The 17,032-nt window shown below is 52.1% G+C and overlaps 1 protein-coding gene across 5 annotated transcripts in view; it reads left to right on the top strand.

Annotated features, from left to right (window-relative positions):
* Window positions 1-17,032, top strand: part of LOC149358195 (plexin-B-like) — a 333,650-nt gene that overhangs the window by 239,427 nt on the left and 77,191 nt on the right. For all 5 annotated transcript variants that reach the window (XM_089570252.1, XM_089570253.1, XM_089570254.1 and 2 more), the window contains 2 exons: window positions 15,505-15,766; window positions 16,350-16,619. In XM_089570252.1, the coding sequence (XP_089426378.1) occupies window positions 15,653-15,766; window positions 16,350-16,619 (384 nt within the window). In that variant the 5' untranslated portion in view covers window positions 15,505-15,652. The remainder of the gene's footprint in view (window positions 1-15,504; window positions 15,767-16,349; window positions 16,620-17,032) is intronic.

Raw genomic sequence — 17,032 nt, 5'->3', positions numbered from 1 at the left:
GTTCGAAGAATGACGTCCAATCAGACGGACAGTTGCGGCCACTGTTGATATCGCCCACGGCAGGGGCGGCGCTGGGCCGTGGTGCTCTGCCGCAGCTCGGTTGATGGGAGAGGGTAGAGGCTCAGTAATTAAACACTGCTGTCTTTCACTAAGCACACCACCACTCTGTTCGTTGACCCGAGGGTCGACTCGGCCACGGAACGCCGCCATCGTCGCCGCATCTTCGGCCTTCGGCGATCTTTGCCCTTCGCCGCTGCGACCATGGTCCCACGGTCCTGGAAGGTCGCTGCCTAATCCACTTAGGCAGCAGGGGAACCACGAGCTGCCTTAATCCACAAGGCAGGGGGGGGGGGGGGGGGCATCCCAAACCCAACAGCAGGCACGTGGCATCGGCGAAGCGCGGACGCTTCTTTCTCGACCCTGTGCTCTGGCAGGTGTATGGTGTCGTAAAAGCATTAGAGTGTCAATGAAAGATGTTTCTTCCCTTCCGCTAGGCAGTGCTAAGCCGCTACGAGTGGCATGCGTGGGAAACTTCATTAGAGGTTCCCAAATTTGTTGAAGGATTTGTTGTCATCGTGTCGCTTTTCGATGTCCTCGTTCGCGAGCGCGCACCGTACTCGAATTTGCCCACCCTTGCTGCTTGGGCGCAGTTCGAAAAGGACAGGGTTAATTGGGAGGCCTTTGCCACGCAGTGGGCGTAGTCAGGCTGGTGATGATTCTTGAAGGTGTTTTAACTAACGACGGGATTGTTCGCCATGCTATCGGCATGGCATGATTATGCTGAGCTGGTCGAGTTGGAGACGAGGATATTTTTTTGGAAAATTCAGCTCATCAAAGGGACGAGTACAAAGGAAGAAGCCACAGCCGAGACGAGTTCTTCCTTTTGTGCTCGTCTCTTTGTTGCGCTGAATTTTCCAAGATGGATCGGCATAGCGTCCGTTGCGGACAACCACGCAGCTAATAGTCTACAGGTTACACAGCGACGTCAGTATTTTGCGGCATATCTGCTGTTTAAGCAGGCTCGACTACGATCGCCGGTCTTGGCAAGCCCTGTTCAGCGTCGTCTGCTTTTGTGCAGAGCAGACGACGTGCACTCTATTTTTATATATACCGTCATTTACTGTGTGTCGCGGTGGAACAGGCTGCGTGTATGCCAGACGCACTGATTGTTTCAATTTCTCTTGGCTCCACTGCGTCGCGTGGCTTTATTGAGAGAGCGACAGACTCATCCGAGGGCGGGGTTTTGGGAAGAGAGAGAGAGGGAACAAAAAAAGCCCGCCGTCATCCGACGCTCGAGGAGTGCGCGACGGCTGTGTTGCTTAGGCAGCTTGTTGCCCACTGCACTGTGAAACGTAATCTTGCCAGCACGTGTTTCCGCTGTACGAGTTGACAGCCCGGCTTTTGTAGACCCATTTCGGCACTGTGTGATGATGCAGGGACGCGGGGAGCGTGTCCTTTGAGCCAAATTCTTCGGCCGGCCTTCCCCCGATATCGGTTGATATTTAACTGATTTTTCACTGACTGAATCTACACAGCCTCTAGGCAGAGTTTAGTGATCCATTCTCTCCACGCGACATGGAAATGAAATAATAACCGACACAAGCACACACCGTGGCCGACCTCACGGCAAGCTTTTAGAGTTGTCGCTTGCGGTATGTGATTGTGTTACGTCCTTAGGAATGTTGCTTAACTATAAATAAACCTTATTTGGACTGTCGGTTAGCTTGCGCTGTTGTTACGTGGGGAGAATGGATCACTGAACTCTGCCGTCGCGGTTCAGCCTAGAAACTTGGGTCCCACCCTCTGTGAGACCAGAAACAAGAGCTCCTAAGGCCAGTGCTGTTTTGAATCTGAAGCGCGCGCTCTTAGTCGGTGTAGCGACGACGAAGAGTCATTAATCATCCGAGGTGTCCCAGACAGGTTTTAGTTGCGGCGCATATCTTCCCCCAACAACTAGCATAATAGGGGTGCCTTCTCGCGACTGTTGCAGTCCCACTGCTGCATGTGACCGGGCGTGCTCCTTCTCGGCTTTGCTCGGCGCATCGCGGGCTAGCACGCACGCTTACACCTTGCTTCGTCCTTCTTGAATGCTGCACCGTGACGAACGGGATTAGCTGGAGATTAATCCAGCCTCATTCGTCATCTTTTTTTTTTTCTTTCTAGGCGTTTATTGTCCCCCTCCTTATGCACAGCCGGGCGACTTGTTCCTCAGTTCTCTCCCACTTCGTTGCCGCCCCCAACACTCTCTCCCTCTCGTCCAGAAAGATAATCTTCTCTGTCAGAATTACATCACGGACCTGGGATTTTGTTGCGAGGAGTTTCGTTTAGCGGGGAAGTCGCGCGCTAGCCGAGTGCCACCTACTCGGATAGATCTTTTATGTACGTCTCTTCTGCGTTCCGTTTTCTTGTACTTGTGGAAGCTTTCCCTGTGTTTATGTCGCTGTGATCTCTTGTGTGTGTCTCGGTGCGGCGGAAAATTCGTTTTGACGCAGTGTTATTTTCGACGCGATGAAGCTCGGGGGGTGGTGTACAAGAATCTCGGGGATTTGTGATCTTCTTCGTAACCTGTGCATTATTATTATTTTTTTTAACTGTGAAAAAGCCCCTTTGGTTTTGACGTGAGAAGTTTGGAAGGCGACAGTCTTCTTTTAATTGACGCTTGCTTTCAATTTTAGGGACGTTATGCCGGAAGTCTGACAAGGGCATTATTTCTTTAAAAGAGGTTATTAGAGATTAAGAGATTATTTGAAAAAAAAAAAAGAGAAAAATCGGGCCTATGCAGCGTTAATGAAATCGAATCGGCAGAGAAGCAAACGCTTATTTGTGGCTTCAACCCTGCATGAGGCCTGTTTTCGTTTGGGTTCATGTAGTAGCTGCTGGTCAGTTCAATCTCTTTACTCCCATTATTTCTAACTCTGCAGCCACTGAATTTCATCATCAAGTTTGGTCAGGTTAGCGGGTGCCTAGTTATGACTCGCTGGGTGTGTCGCACGAGTTCTGTAACAGAGGAACTATTTGCTCCACCGCAGTCACGAGTTGGACACAGTTTTATCTGACCTGGGCGCGCGTTAAAACACCGTTACAAAAGCGGTCACTGAGCTTAGTTTAGGACGAAGAATGAGGAATTCCATCATAGCCTCGGACTTGATCGTTGTTGCAATAATCGTTTCCTTGCGGAGGCCTGAACTCCGTGTCCAGTACTTGTCGCCAACAGCCAGCGTCAACATCTTCGATGGCATCCCCTGGATTTCTACGCAGCGAAATTAAAGCGTCCTGAATGAGCGGTATATGTGGTACATACCCTACACACGAACGGCGCAAGTGGGTAGAACAACAACAACAAAAAAAGAAAAACTAGCACAGCCAGACTCGCTGACGCGACTGTAACCGAACCCGGAGCAGTTTCCTTCCTTCGCGACGGCCGGTCGGACCGGGGCATCAAAAGCGACTGCTCCCTCTTCTCTCTCTCCCTCGTCGTAATTTTCGCGTCGGTGGCACAAAGGAGAGGAGGATGGGGACCGTCCTGACGCGCTGTCAGACCGGGCGGGGTCTCGCTTCGGCAGGGTTCGGAGAATTCGGGGAGGGGGGTTGTCGGGATTATAAAATCGCATTTCACGCCTGTCGAGGCGGACGGCTTATGGGCCGCCTGGACGCCGCCGCTTCTCGCTGTAGCCCAGGGGTCTCTGGACTTGAGCAACGGCGGAGGGCGAGGAAGCGACCGAGCCGAAACGGCGTCAAGCCGACCCAATGGCAACTCCGGGTTTGTTTGTTTGTTTTTCTTTTTTCCCTCCCATCGCCGACGTGCCCGCCGCGCAGCAATGCGCAGCTGTTGAGACCAGCACAAAGGAGTCGCCTTCTTTTTCTCCTCGGTCAAGCAGTGAGCACGCAATCCGTGCCAGCTTTCTTTTTGTGCGTGTGTGTGCGCGCGCGGACAAGACGTTTTCAGCACTGAAGTGCTTGCGTGCGCATATCTCAGCATCATTCGGCCGTCGGTTACAGGCCTGTGTTGTGCATCTTCCACAAAGGGCTCTGAGGGCATAATTCTCATCGCTGTTTGGCCTGTTGCGTCACGTGACTAGGGCCGCGTTCGTTACGTCTTGCCTGCCATGCAGTTCGTTACGTTTAGTTACGTTCGCAGTCACCCCCCTCTTCCACACACACACACACAGTGCCGCGTATGACTAGCGCCGAAATGGTGGTGTAACACTAATTTTTAAACCCTTATTTAGGTAGCGCGCATCAGGCGGGCTGTTTTTCGATGCCCTTAGATTTCAGTCCCATCAGTGTCCGCGCGTTGTGCCTCCGGCAGCTGTCTCCGTGAGGTGTCAGCGTGACGTGAAGCCGAAATGGCGGTTTTTTTTCGTTCCTTCCCTTGCATTCTTATATTGCTAACTTCGTTTTTGCTTTAGCCCTTGTGTCTTTTAGTAATTGGGCCCCTTCTGCGTAGGGCATTCATATTTCTGCTTTTCATGTTTGCATGTTGTACGTTTCTGTGTTTTGTGTTTATCAATTTGTGTGCCCGTCTCCTCGGCATCCCCGCTTTGTAATGGGCCGGAATCAGTATGCTCGACTAGCACCGACTTGACTTGCGAAGTGGAGCTAGGTGAACGGTCGCCGCTCCTTGCTACGACCGAGTGCACCCCGGACTAGAATTTAAAGAAAAGTAAACAAAAGAGAAAAAGTGCACTGAGAGGCGCAAGCTGACGGAGCTGCTCCGTGCGACGCACCGCCAGCGCGAGAGGTTCGCTAGCACCGCTGCCGCGCCATCCCGGGGCCCCGGCGGTGAACCGGAGCGCGCCGTCACGAAGATTAAGCCTGCCCCCACCCCCCCTCGCATTTCGCTTCAATCCTTTATTTTTGTCTGTCCCGAGCGGCGGCGGCTGGCTGCTGGAGCTTGTTCGCTGTCACTGCGTCGGCTTAGCTCTTAAACGACCGCCGCCGGGGGCTGAAGGGCTAGTGTTTAGTATGGCAGTGCGCGCTCAAGCCCGTAACGCGTGCGCGGTTTGTTTCTTCACTCTCTCTATATTTTTTTTTCTGCCCGGATCATGTTAGTCTTGCTTGACATCAAAACGCTGTGAAGCTCCCAACCCTTCCGATACGCTATTCGAGAACACTGATGCACGCTAGCTGGGCGTTGTCGCGTTGGAGATAAACTGTTGCGTTTTTTTTTTCTTTCGCCCGTAGGGCACAATTGGCCGCCGTCCGCGAAAGCCTGAAAATGATGCAGCGCACGAAGTGCGTGTATGAGCGTCTAGCCAAGGTTCAGCTTGAGTCGGATATATTAACGTTGCTAACACAGTCGAGCCTCGTTATAACGAAACGGTTTATAACGAAATGATGGATATAGCGAAGGAATGACAATTTCCCACGGAAGCTCTCTCAACTCGAGCTATAACGAAGCTGTGGCTACAATGGAGCAATAGCTGTAGTTAATAGTTTAATCAGTGACATCGCGGCGCTTCTCAACCTAGAAGATGGCGAGAATCTGCCTCTCCGGCACGGTTATAAATTCCGTGAAACGTACATGGTCAGAAGATAGGCTTGGTGACTGTAATGCTTTATACTATGATATGGTCCTTGTTTCGTCAGTGTGCGGCGTCCCGGCATCTTGGGAACGAACTACTTCTTGTCCTTACCTCGCATCCGTGTGCACGTAGCTTACTTCATTCTGAAAAAGAAAAAAAAAAAAGAAGGTGGAGCAGGCAGCAGTTGTTGCAGCTGGTTCAGAAGCTGGTTCATGCGCAATCTGCTGGAACGTTACCAGTCGTTCTAAGTGTGACGGAAGAAAATACTCGGCCTCTTCACACACGAAGAAAGTGCAAAAAAAAAAAAAACTGAGTTCTTTGCAAAGAAGACACAAGATCCGGGTGGCACTCGTACGTGTCAAAGACAGCGCCTATAGTGCGACAGACTCTTCGGGAACCTAGTCGTTTCTCATCATCCTTCTCCACTCTTTCGCCCCCGACTTCCTGATCATTGCTTTTATTCAAGAGCCGGCTGTTATTTCCGCTTTCATCGAGTTCGACGAAAAGCAATAACGGACCATTCTTTTCATATCAGTCCCAGCTCCCTTTCGCCTTCGCGTACCAGCCGCGGCGCATATAGACCGTTTATTATTATCACGGAGCCGCGCACCCGACGCTGATCCCGAAACGGGAAGAGAGCGTCACGCTTATGCGCGATCCCGCGCGTATGCCGCGACGTAGCCCCCTCCCCGTGATGTAAACTCGAGGCGTCGTTTGTTCCTAAAATATCCTCCCTCTCTCCCCCCCTTTTTTTTTATTCATCATTCGTTCTTTTCGCTCTTCACTTTTTCCTCAAAGATGCGAGCGAGGGTCGAGCCTCCTCTGCCTGCTCCTCGAGAGGGTGGCTTACTCTTACTACGTTATTCGCCTCCCTCCCGCTGCCTCGGGCGGTTTTTTGTGCTGGATCTCTCTTTGGGGGAAAGAAAGAAAGAAAAAAAAAACTGCTCGTTATTATTCTTCGTTCGGCGGCGCGCTCATTCGGGCTCACTCACCATACATCGGCGTCTTTGCCGTCGAGCACTTTGCTGCCGCCGCTCGCAGTCGCCACGCTGAAAGCAGCAGAAGCAGCGGCCGCGTCGACGCCTGAATGGCGCTTAGAGGCAGGCTTTCGCGGGCGAGCTATCAAAATAAGCCGCTGTTGGCGCTCTTCTTTGCACACGCGAGAAGTGCTGCTCGCTTTATTATTCTGGCTCGCGCCCCTTCGCTGGGTTCTACTGCCGTCACGATATCAGCAGCAGCTGATCTCCGTGACGGACGATGCGTCTCTTAGACTCCGCGTTTACACGAGAAATGTCGGGGAGGCCTGAGTTTCGTCTTCTGACGCGTCGCTCCCTTGCGGTGATGGTGTGGATGAGTTGCATCCGCTTTCGCTGTGGCTTCTTGTTCTTGTTTCTTCGGAGGGTGCGACTATTTTTTGAGTTTGTTTATTTGCGCTTTTCTTTATTTTGCCCGCTTTTTACGCTCGATAAATTTGTTGAGGGATTCGCTTCCCACGGCTTAAAAGCCGGCTGCCGAGATGGCTGTCCGTTTGGATCGGGTTGCGTCATTTAGACGTGCGGGAGAGTGCCGTAAACGAAGCCATTTGACGTTAGAACGCTTGGCGCATCTGTGAATATCAGCATTTGTGGGTTACCAGAGCAAGAAGGCTTTGTCGAGTAGCCGCGTGCTCTGGTGGGGATTGAGGCAGTAGGTCGCCATTCTTCTGTGAGTCGGGAAAATTCGCTTGTTGGCTCGAAGGAAGTGACGTGAAAAGTGACGCCATTTCCGGCGAAGGCATCAACAACTCTGATGCCGTCGCATTGCCAACAAGTAAGATAATAAGGTATTCCTGGGAACTTTTTCTTCACTGATCGAAAAAGGGAACCAGGAGGATGATGAGCTTCCAGGGCTGTCTGAACAACACGTCCACTTTTCCGCGCTTATACATTTAGCAGTCGCCGTCGTTTCGTGTCGTCATCTTGTTCCTTCACCCATTTTGTCTTTTCTCCTAGGCGAAGGCAAGACTCCCGTTGTTTAAGTGGACGCGTCATTTTTGCTTGTGTGTTTACTTATTTCAAAGCTGTCAATCTCGAGGCGGCTTCTTAGGCTGGACGAGAGCAAACATAATTGCATCACATTCGAGGGACAGGAACAAGTATAAGCATTTGCATGAAACTCTAATTTATCAGCATTTCATGCCCCAGCGAAAGAAAGAATTTCATGATGCCGCGCTGGTAAGGACGAAAAAAGTTATTCTGAGGCTTTCCCAAGGCGGCGAACGCAATTACGGCATTGGTGGGCTCATTGGGGCTCTCTAGAATAGTCGGGTTTCGTGAGCCCCCCTATGCGCTTTTCCAAATAAAACCCGAACTTTGCCCCGAGGCTGGTGCCTCGGCAGCACTTCCGCTACGGGGCTGATAATGCCCCCTTTCGAGCGTAACTCGACACGAAGGAACCTGAAAGAGTTGACGTAGCGACTTCAATGCTACACTGGTGTCCCGTGCCTGCAGCAGGAACATAGGTGTCTGTTCCGCTTCTTTTATTTCTGGCCGGTGCGCGAGATCGTTCCGGTCTCGGTCGTATCCAGCTGAAGCCGATTCCCTTCGTAAGGAGCTCTCCCGGGACATTGGCGGGGGTTTTTATCTCTCCCTCCATCAGATGGGGGAGAAAAAGCTGATAAGCGATAGCCTTTAGCCCTGGGCCTCTTTCCTTAAGCCGGCCCCAAGTCCTCCGGCGGAGTGTCCCGGATGGTGGAAAGGGTATGGGATCACAGCGAGGACGACGATTCTCTTCTCTCGCTCTTCGCCCTTCTTTCCGCTACCAAATCTATCCCAGTACCTCGTGCAAGGAGAGCGTTGTGCATCGTCTATCTTTCGAGACGATCTCGCTCTTCCCTCTGCTCGCCGAGATGCCTCGTGTCTGGGGGAGAGGAGAATGGCTTCGGCGCGGTAATGTGTCCTAATGACGCCTTCATAGGCCACTCTTTTGCGACGACGCAAACGACGAGCAGCAACAAAAGCTGCTCCCCTTCGTCCGTCCACTTTGGGAATGGCGGGAGTGCGCTCACCAGCGCGCACGCTCGCGCGCGCTGGGGTTCGAAATTTGCTTGCTGCGCCTCACTCACCCCTCCGCCTTTAAACTACTACCCCCTCGACCTCCAGCACGTCCCTTCCATCTCTCTTATCGCGGCCGGCACTTTTATGTTCTGCTACAGCAAGCAGCATCCCGCCGAGGAACTCCTGCAGTCGTCTCTCTTGCATCGATGTTTTATTTCGCGTCCTTGATGAGGCGGATTGCTTCCCTAAGTCACCTGCGCGCAATTTTACATTCCTGTGCCCCCGCTTCTCAGCGCCCCTGTTCAAATTCCTCTTTTTACAAGACTGATTCGGCGTGGAAATCACGATCCACGAAGGTGAATGCCTGCCTGCCTGGCCTTCCTATTTCGGGCTGCCTGGGTCGGTGGCGCCATCTCTCGGCGCTCCCCGTCAACACGCGGCGATACATGATGCGCTGGCTTTGTTGCGTGAATCGGGGGAAAACAGGAGCGTCGATCAACAATCTTTCTTTTTTGTAGTCACTGGTTAGTGCGCATGGTGGGCTCGGCCGTGCTTGAAAGCTTAGCGCTGCTGATCAGTGAAAATCACCCAAGTGGACGTGAGTTGTAGTCACCCGGCTTTCATGTTTCTCGCTCATTCTACGCGCACTTTCCGGACGTGTCTGTAGTTAGATCTCTTGTTGCAAGTCTACATGGCATAACTTTCGCATTTGATCGATTGACGGCCTTCAGTTGCTCTTCACCCATTGGTGAATGGTGTGAGAATAGACGGGGCAGGAAAGGAGTCGTACGAGGGAAAGAGGGCGATGGTGCAGTGTCGGCCTGACGCTCTCGTTCGCGGCGAAGTTCGCCGAGCGGGCAAATTTCCTGGGCTATGGTGGGCGCAACTTTGGCAGCGGAAGCGTCTGTTTTCTGTCCATCGGTTGCGTCACCGGCGCTAAAGTGTCGCAGTCCTTCTCGAATTTCCTCGCTGTGGGGCAGGGGCAGGTCTTTGAGCTGGGTTGCTATCGGCGCCGTATTTCAAAGAGGACGCTGCCGCCGACCGTGGTCTCTATCATCGTTTACGCTAGCGCTGTTGACTCGATAAAAGACGGCCTCATGATGAGCCAGATGAAAGCCCCGCTTTTCTAGCTGTAAAGTCGAGATTCGGTTTTTGTAATGGTTGCTTTTAACTGAAAATGTGACAGGATCATCTTGGAAGTGAGGGAAGTGACGGGGAATTAATGTTTTAACTCTGCGTTTGAGATTTCATAGGCTCGTGTTCTTCTGTCGAAGGGATAGCTGAATTCGCACCAGTGGAACTTGTGCTGCTGTTACACAGATCGTCATGCGCCAAATACAGGTCTTAAAACGCGCTCTTGCCGAAAGATGGTTATTAATTACTCTGGATAAAATTGTGCTCCTTTTCGAAAACATGGTGACGAGGGATTATTTTATGCTGGCGTTCTAGCGCGATGTCTATAAAACGGTGTCCAAAATACGATTACATTGAGACGAGGCTCCAGGAAACATTGGTTTCTCAGTTACTCTATGAGAGTCTGTTTCTTGTAACAGCTGTCGTGTCCGTGTTTTCAACGATGCTGGACTCTTGGGAGGAGCTGGGAGAAAAATTCGTCTTCGAAACCACTAACTTCGCCTCCAATGCTTGCCCTCAAAAATTAAAAGAATGAAAAAAAAGAAAAACGTCCAAAGTAACGTCGGGCTCATTCGTTATAAAGGAGCTTACGAAAAAAAGATACAAAAGTACGAACCCCCGACCGCGAGTCTTTTTCCTGCGGCACACGTGTGAGCAGCTTGCTTGTAGGGCGTTCGCTCTCGTCGGCGAAAACCAGTCCCACAGTCGGTGGCGGCCGGCTGCACCGCCGTTTGTCGCCCCTTTCTTTCTTTTTCTTTTTTAATCCTCGCTCTCGCGTTGCCGCTTCTCTGCTTGTGTTTCTTTCTCATTCCCTTCTGTCCATTCTTTATTTCGTGTGGGGCATTAGGCGGCTTATCAGTCGAGCTAGCAGCAGCTCTCCTATGCTCTCTCTCTCTTGCCGTCTCCGCTGATTGGCGCGTCACACCGCGCAAGCTCCGCCTCTCGGACGGCGTTCCGCTCGAATGAACGTAATGCGGATGAAAAACTCTCGGCTTCCAGTTTTGGTTGGCTGCCCCGAACTCTCTAAACCTTTTTTTTTGTTTGTTTGTTTCCATCTGTCCTGGTTCAGCTTCTTCTTTTTTTTTCATCGCGTAATCTTTCTCTCTCCCACCCTTTCCTGTTTCACTGTCGATATTATGTCGCTTGTACGAACTGCATCGAGTAATAGCAGGAACCCCGACGTTCGACTGTCTGTACTCTTGCGCTAACAGTCAAAGAAAGCATTTGAATGACAGCCGGCGTGACGCTGATGTTTGGACGTGAGTGACGTGGAGTGCGAGGCTTTTGATGCTCGCATAATACAGCGTAGATCTTCTGTTTCTCGCAACCACCTGGTCTCGTATTCCCATCTGGTCGTTTAGGGGGACGCGTTCGTGATCAAGGCATCGCGCGCGGCTGTGTCGCGTCCGCTGACACAAAACCGTTATTGGCTGGCTGTTTCGTCGTAACAAATGTTGCTGTAAAAGACTCGAGCAATGGAAGTAGGTGACAGTTCTGTCCATGTTTTACTGCCATGAGATCGAGTAACTAGTTAGCCAAACTGTCGTTTATTCGCTGAAGATTGCGGCTTATCGGGCTTTCCTTTTTTAACTGCGACAGCGTGCCTTCTGGCATAAAGCAGTAATTTGCAGAAAAAGATACACGCCGGGTCTCCGGGTTCGTCTACGCAACTATGCTTGCACGCCTTGACTTTAGCTTCGCGGAACAAAGCTGCCACAAAAGTACGGGCGAGGTGAACGGTTTATAAGGTTAGCAAAAAACCCTTCTGCTCGTCGAGTTCCTCTCAGTCGCCAGGCAGGGGAGAACAGCGCAGAACCACTGATTTAAGCGCATTCTTCACGCTGATATGCGTGAATGAAAGAAAAGGCAAGTTGTATCCCCCCCTGAAATAAGGTCACCAGGCAGCTGCCCGGTCCCATTAGACGTGCCGGTAGCTACAGCTCTCTTCAACGCGGTAATTCTGCGCCCTGCAGACGGAACTGTTTTGTTCACCCTCTGTTCTGCTCGAAATCAGTGTTGATAGCTGCGATATCCGGTTTGTTTTAACCCTAACCGTAAACCCGCACTCTGCGTTCTCCTTTTGCGGGGCTTCCTTCAAGCGCGCGTTCGTTCCTGGAAGAAAAACAAACAGAGAGAGGTGACACTAGAAAGCGGGGCAGCGGTCGGCAGTGCGGCGCAGTTAATGCTTCCTCATAAACGAGAAAAGATTACAGGCTGCGCGCTAGGTCGCTTCTCTCGCTGTTTCTTCCTCTTCCTGAAAAATCGCCAACCAAGAGGCGATCGCAGTCACCGAATAATCGGGGACAATCTTTCTTTCTTTCTTTCTTTCTTTCTTTCTTTCTTTCTTTCTTTCTTTCTTTCTTTCTTTCTTTCTTTCTTTCTTTCTTTCTTTCTTTCTTTCTCGCGTAGAAAATGAACGCTGTTCGTTCGCCTTCGAAGCTTATTTCGCTCTATACCAACAAGAGCGACAAAAAACGCGGTCTCTCACACGCGCGGCCACCCGCGATCTATAGATATCCTCGACGCCCCGAAACGACCGAACGATCCTCGTCGCACCGTAATAACGCTTAGGCACGCGTTTCGCGCGCGAGAGAGAGCGAAGCGGCGTGCGTCCGCTTTTCGAGAACGGCGCAGCGCATCGCGCTTCTTCGTGCCTGCATGCGTGAGGAGTTTATATATACTGTGTATAGACTTCCACCAGTGCCCCCACCGCCGAGCAAGGGGACCGCAGCCTCGCGAGGAGGCGGCTCTCGGGGAACTCGAAGAAGGCCCCGCGATTTTCGCCGTCGTCGTGTGTTCCGTGAGCGCGCTTTCGGCAACATTCGTGGAGAAAGAAGGGAGCTATTTTTAATCGCGCTCCTCACTTCGCCGTCGTTCCTTTAATTTCCGGTGTCAGGTAACGCGGCGCGCACGGCACGAGTTCTCCTTCATCTCTCGCCGCCGCGCGTGCGTGGAGCGCATAGTTTTGTGCCGGGCCTGTTGCGCATGCGCGTACACAGCCTATTGGAAGCGACTTCGATGATGCACGCCGTGACGCACGCGTGTTTGTCGTACTGCATCGACGAACTGCGAAATAACGCCCGCGGTGAAATCTCGTCGATTTATGGTGTTGCTCTCCGGTCGAGGTATATACGCGAAGCTGTGAGAACCCACTTGGCATGCGGCAGGTGCTGGGTTCGATCCCCAGTTGCGCCGGGTAACTACCGGTGATGCAATAGGCACAAGCTTTCCCCTGGCCTGTTGCTCGGGTTCTCTAGAGTGAAGTCGGAAAATGGGTATCTGACTCTACCTTGTGTAACGAAAAAAAAAAAAAACACGTTGTGCTGTGGCTCTCTTAGGCCAGTGCAGCCTTTGCGCGAATAAAATTCATCATCATCAGGTGTATGCGAAAGATATATAGTTCTTGAAGAATGTTGAGTGTGTAACTGGCGCTCTGCTAGCTGCGCCGCCATGCAAATGTGTTATTGTGGATCCGCACTACGCATATCGGCCTGGCTGTCGATCTTATATGCGAAATATGTATTATCACTGCCGTCCCTCGCATATATTCATCCCCTAAGGTTGCTGCAGCTTGCAGCATCTGCATGTACACAGCGTGTTGTTTACAGAGTTTGTTTTTTCCTCAGCTTCCTCGGATCTCTGATTGTCACTACCGACGCTCGTGAGCCCATCAGCGTCGCTCAGTCGTGCAGCCATTTTCACAGTGCTTTTCGCGCGTATCGGTTCCTAAGTTGGACTTGTTCGCACGGGCCACTCATTCGCAAGACTCTGTTCCCTTGCTTACGGGCAAAGGAATGTCAGGCCTCATTAAGAGAGACACCACTGTCGGTGTGATCCAAGGCGCTCGTACAGTTTGCATATCCTTTCCTGCCGCTTTTTCTACGACACCGTGATCTTGTGAGGCGTATGCGACTATACACCTTAAAGGACGCAGAACCTGTTTATGATGCAGTTGAACCTCGTTATAACGAAGCTAAAGGGGCCTGGCGATTTATAGCCAGTTTTGACCGAGCTTCCAAGGGAGATCGTCATTCATTCGTTATATCTATTATTTCGTTATAAACCGTTTCGTTATAGCGAGGTTGCACTGTAAACATTGGCAATAATCAACCGCAAAATCTGATCGAAGGCGGAATGCAGAAGCGCCCGTTTACTGGGACTTGCGTTTGACGTTAAAGACTTTGGTGTGGTCAGAATTAGTGCGGAGCCCACCAGTAGACACCGTAACACATCTCCCAGCGTTGTTTTGGCGCGTACAACTGGACTAATTAACCAGCGAATCGATCGATATATAACCGCAGTGCCGCTTTCGTTGGGATATGCTGTTTTCGTCTGATGCATCGCACCGAAAACATGTGCGCTGTGCGGTTTTAATGCGATGCGCTGTGCACTACTAGCCAGCACAGCGATTATGCAGCTACGGAGCAGCGGTGCGAACATGTATGCCCCGATCGAAGAACACGCAGCGCGCTGTCGCCGGTGGTCGGCGACGTCGAGGGGCGCGTTTCTGTGTTTAGGTGCGCGCGGACCGCACTGATCTCGGCTCGAAATTTTGGCCGGCATATATTGAGCATGCTAATGAGAGAGGTATCGAGTATGCATGCATGGTGTCAGCGTCTGGCACGGGATGGAGTGCCATGTGCGCTGATATCGCACTTCGGGAGTGTGCGAACGGTGTGTGGGAACTCCGCTGCGAAGAAAAAGTTGTGCGGCTGTACCTCGAACCAAAAATAGGTAAAATGGGGCCAAAATAGGCAAAATGGGGCTTACTGCGGATGCTATGCACGTGTCACTGATGCTTCTTTGCAGTTAGTCGGGAATAGGGGTCGCTATTTGAGGGTATACTAATTATTTCGGCAGCGCATTTAGTTCTCAAAAGGATACCCGTAGCACTTTGTCCTTGGCTTTTAGAGTACTCTTGGTGGGCCCAAGAAATACAGTGCGCTGCATCTCGGTCTATGGAGACAAGTACCGAGAGAATAAGTTAACGCTGCATATATTGAGAATTCGCCTATTCCTTGATAACCTGACATTAAACCCGCACTCAGTGATCTTAGTGCACGCGTATGTTTCTTTGTTCGCATTTCAAACTAACCCAATATAGCGCTGTTTAAGCTACACAGGCTACAGCTACTCCTGCGGGGCGGAGTGTAGGAGGCAGAAAAAGTATATTTTTCATTGCCTTGTCTCCCTATCGGGGTACAAACCAATGCTGTGCTCTTGCCTGATCCAAAGGTGTCAAGAGATGCAGTTTCCTATGCACACGTGAAAGCAGTTCTTGAGATGCAGACGTTTTGACTTCATCGCAATTCGTGATTGTCCAAGGAACAGACGTTGTCCTATACCACAAACAATTCAACGCACTAACAGCCTCGCGAATTCAACTGCCTGACGAAATCTTCGTAGTTTCCAATGTGCACACAGTTACGGGGCCTGCGTAAGCGTGATCCGTGCAACCGTGCCTCGAGCCGTGTAATTTTCGGTTCTATCAAGGCGTGATTTACGTCTACTCTCTAAATAAATATAAGCATATATTGGAGTGAAAAGGGAGTAAGTTAAAAGGACTGTGCTGAGCATAGCTTACTCCCTGTTTACTCCCATACAGGCACATTGAAGAGGTTACTCCCCTTTCACTCCTTTCTGTTTAGAGTGTATACATATGAGGCAAAGTGCACAGGTCGTTGTCTTCCGCCTTATTGATGGCGCCTGAACTATACCTATGCTCGTTTCTAGCACTTGCTGCGATGCTGCCCCAAAAACTGCAGTGATCTGACCGTGTTCTTCTTTTTCCCTCTATCCTGTCGACGCAGGGCTGCGCCTTCCGAGCCCCGAGCAGTAGTGCGGCATCGCCGTGAGCTGCGCCCATGACCGTGTCGGTCGGCGGCCGAAGACTCCCGTTGGCGGCGGCCAGACGGCGGCGGTGAGGACGGCGTCCCGCCCGACCTGTGCGGCGCGGCGATGCTCCGGCCGCGCCAACGACGCCGCTGCACCCCCGGCGGCCGGCACGGCGCGGCAGCGGCCGCCATGGCCCTGGGCCTGCCGCCGCTCCTGCTGGCGCTGCTCCTGCACGCGGTAAGCCTACCTCCCTTCCTTTCCTCCGCGCACGTCTCCCGTCTTTCCCCAGTGTGATCAGCGCTGTGTGCGGCCAGTGTTAAAGAAGTGAGGGAAATGCGCCAACGCAGGAGCCTTTTGCAAAAGTGGCCAGGACAAGCTCACAGCTCGACGAATGCCGACAGTACATTATTTGTAAGCCTTCCGAGGAACGGACCAGACAGTTTAGAACCTCGATGGCGTTATCAAAGCCGGCCGACGACAGAGAATGTGAAGCAGTTATGGGTCACCAACTATTTGGAATAAGGTGGGGCGATTGGTTATGCCGTAAGCTTTTATTAGTGGCAGACGGTTCTGCCTGGTCGCCCACTTCCTTACGTCGGGTGTCGTCGCGACAGCTGAGTGCACTCGCGAGAACACAAACTGTTCGGCAAGCCGCTCGCCAACCAGCTGGATTTGCGTAAAGTAATGGCGTTTTGGACCGTGGCTACTTATCCGCGTGTCTGATCTCGGCCTAGAGATAATGTGCAGGAGCTATGTAGTAAAGTATGCGAGAAGGTCTCGTGTGTGCCGCTGATCCGTGGCCCGTCCTCCTCGCACTCAGGCCGGCGCGGCCCGGCTCGTGTCGGAGGCGGACGAGGGCATCGTGGCCTCGTACCGGAGCTACAACGAGAGCGTCAACTTCACGCACCTGGTGCTGGACCGGGTGGGCGGCCGCCTCTACCTGGGCGCCACCAACCGGCTCTACCAGCTGGACGCCGCCAAGCTGCAGCTGCAGGTGGACCTGGCCACGGGACCTGTCCAGGACAGCGTGCTGTGCTCGCCCTCCGGCTGCGACAGCTACCCCACGGCACCCACCAACAACGTCAACAAGGTATAGCTGTGCAGCCCTCTCCTCCTTCTTGCTCGGTCAGAAGAAACTCAATTGCGGAAGTAGGGCTGAGACACCAGGAGGTGGGCCATCTGCTTGTAGCCACTGCTCTTTCGTGTGTGTGGTCACTGTTCCACGCCACCGGTTCCGCCTCAAGCCTTCAGGAAGATGAGTAAAGAAAGACGGGGAGGGAGAAAATTATCAGTTCTTGCATTGGAGACTTGCTGTCCTCCTCCAGAAATTCGGTGGTTTAACGCGATGGGTTTTCCGCAGCTTTTGTGGTTCGGTCCCGCTGTGGGCCCTGGTGATTGATGCAGGTGTTACGGGGCTTATTGTGTCCCTCGGTATCCGCTGCTGTCTCGTACGTCAGACGGCGACCAAAAGTATCAGTTACCGCGTAATTCTAGCTGGTTACC

The sequence above is a fragment of the Amblyomma mixtum genome, chromosome 2 (genome assembly GCF_055824585.1).
Source record: "Amblyomma mixtum isolate Tamu chromosome 2, ASM5582458v1, whole genome shotgun sequence".
Taxonomy (NCBI): domain Eukaryota; kingdom Metazoa; phylum Arthropoda; class Arachnida; order Ixodida; family Ixodidae; genus Amblyomma; species Amblyomma mixtum.
This window is presented reverse-complemented; position numbering and strand designations above follow the sequence as displayed.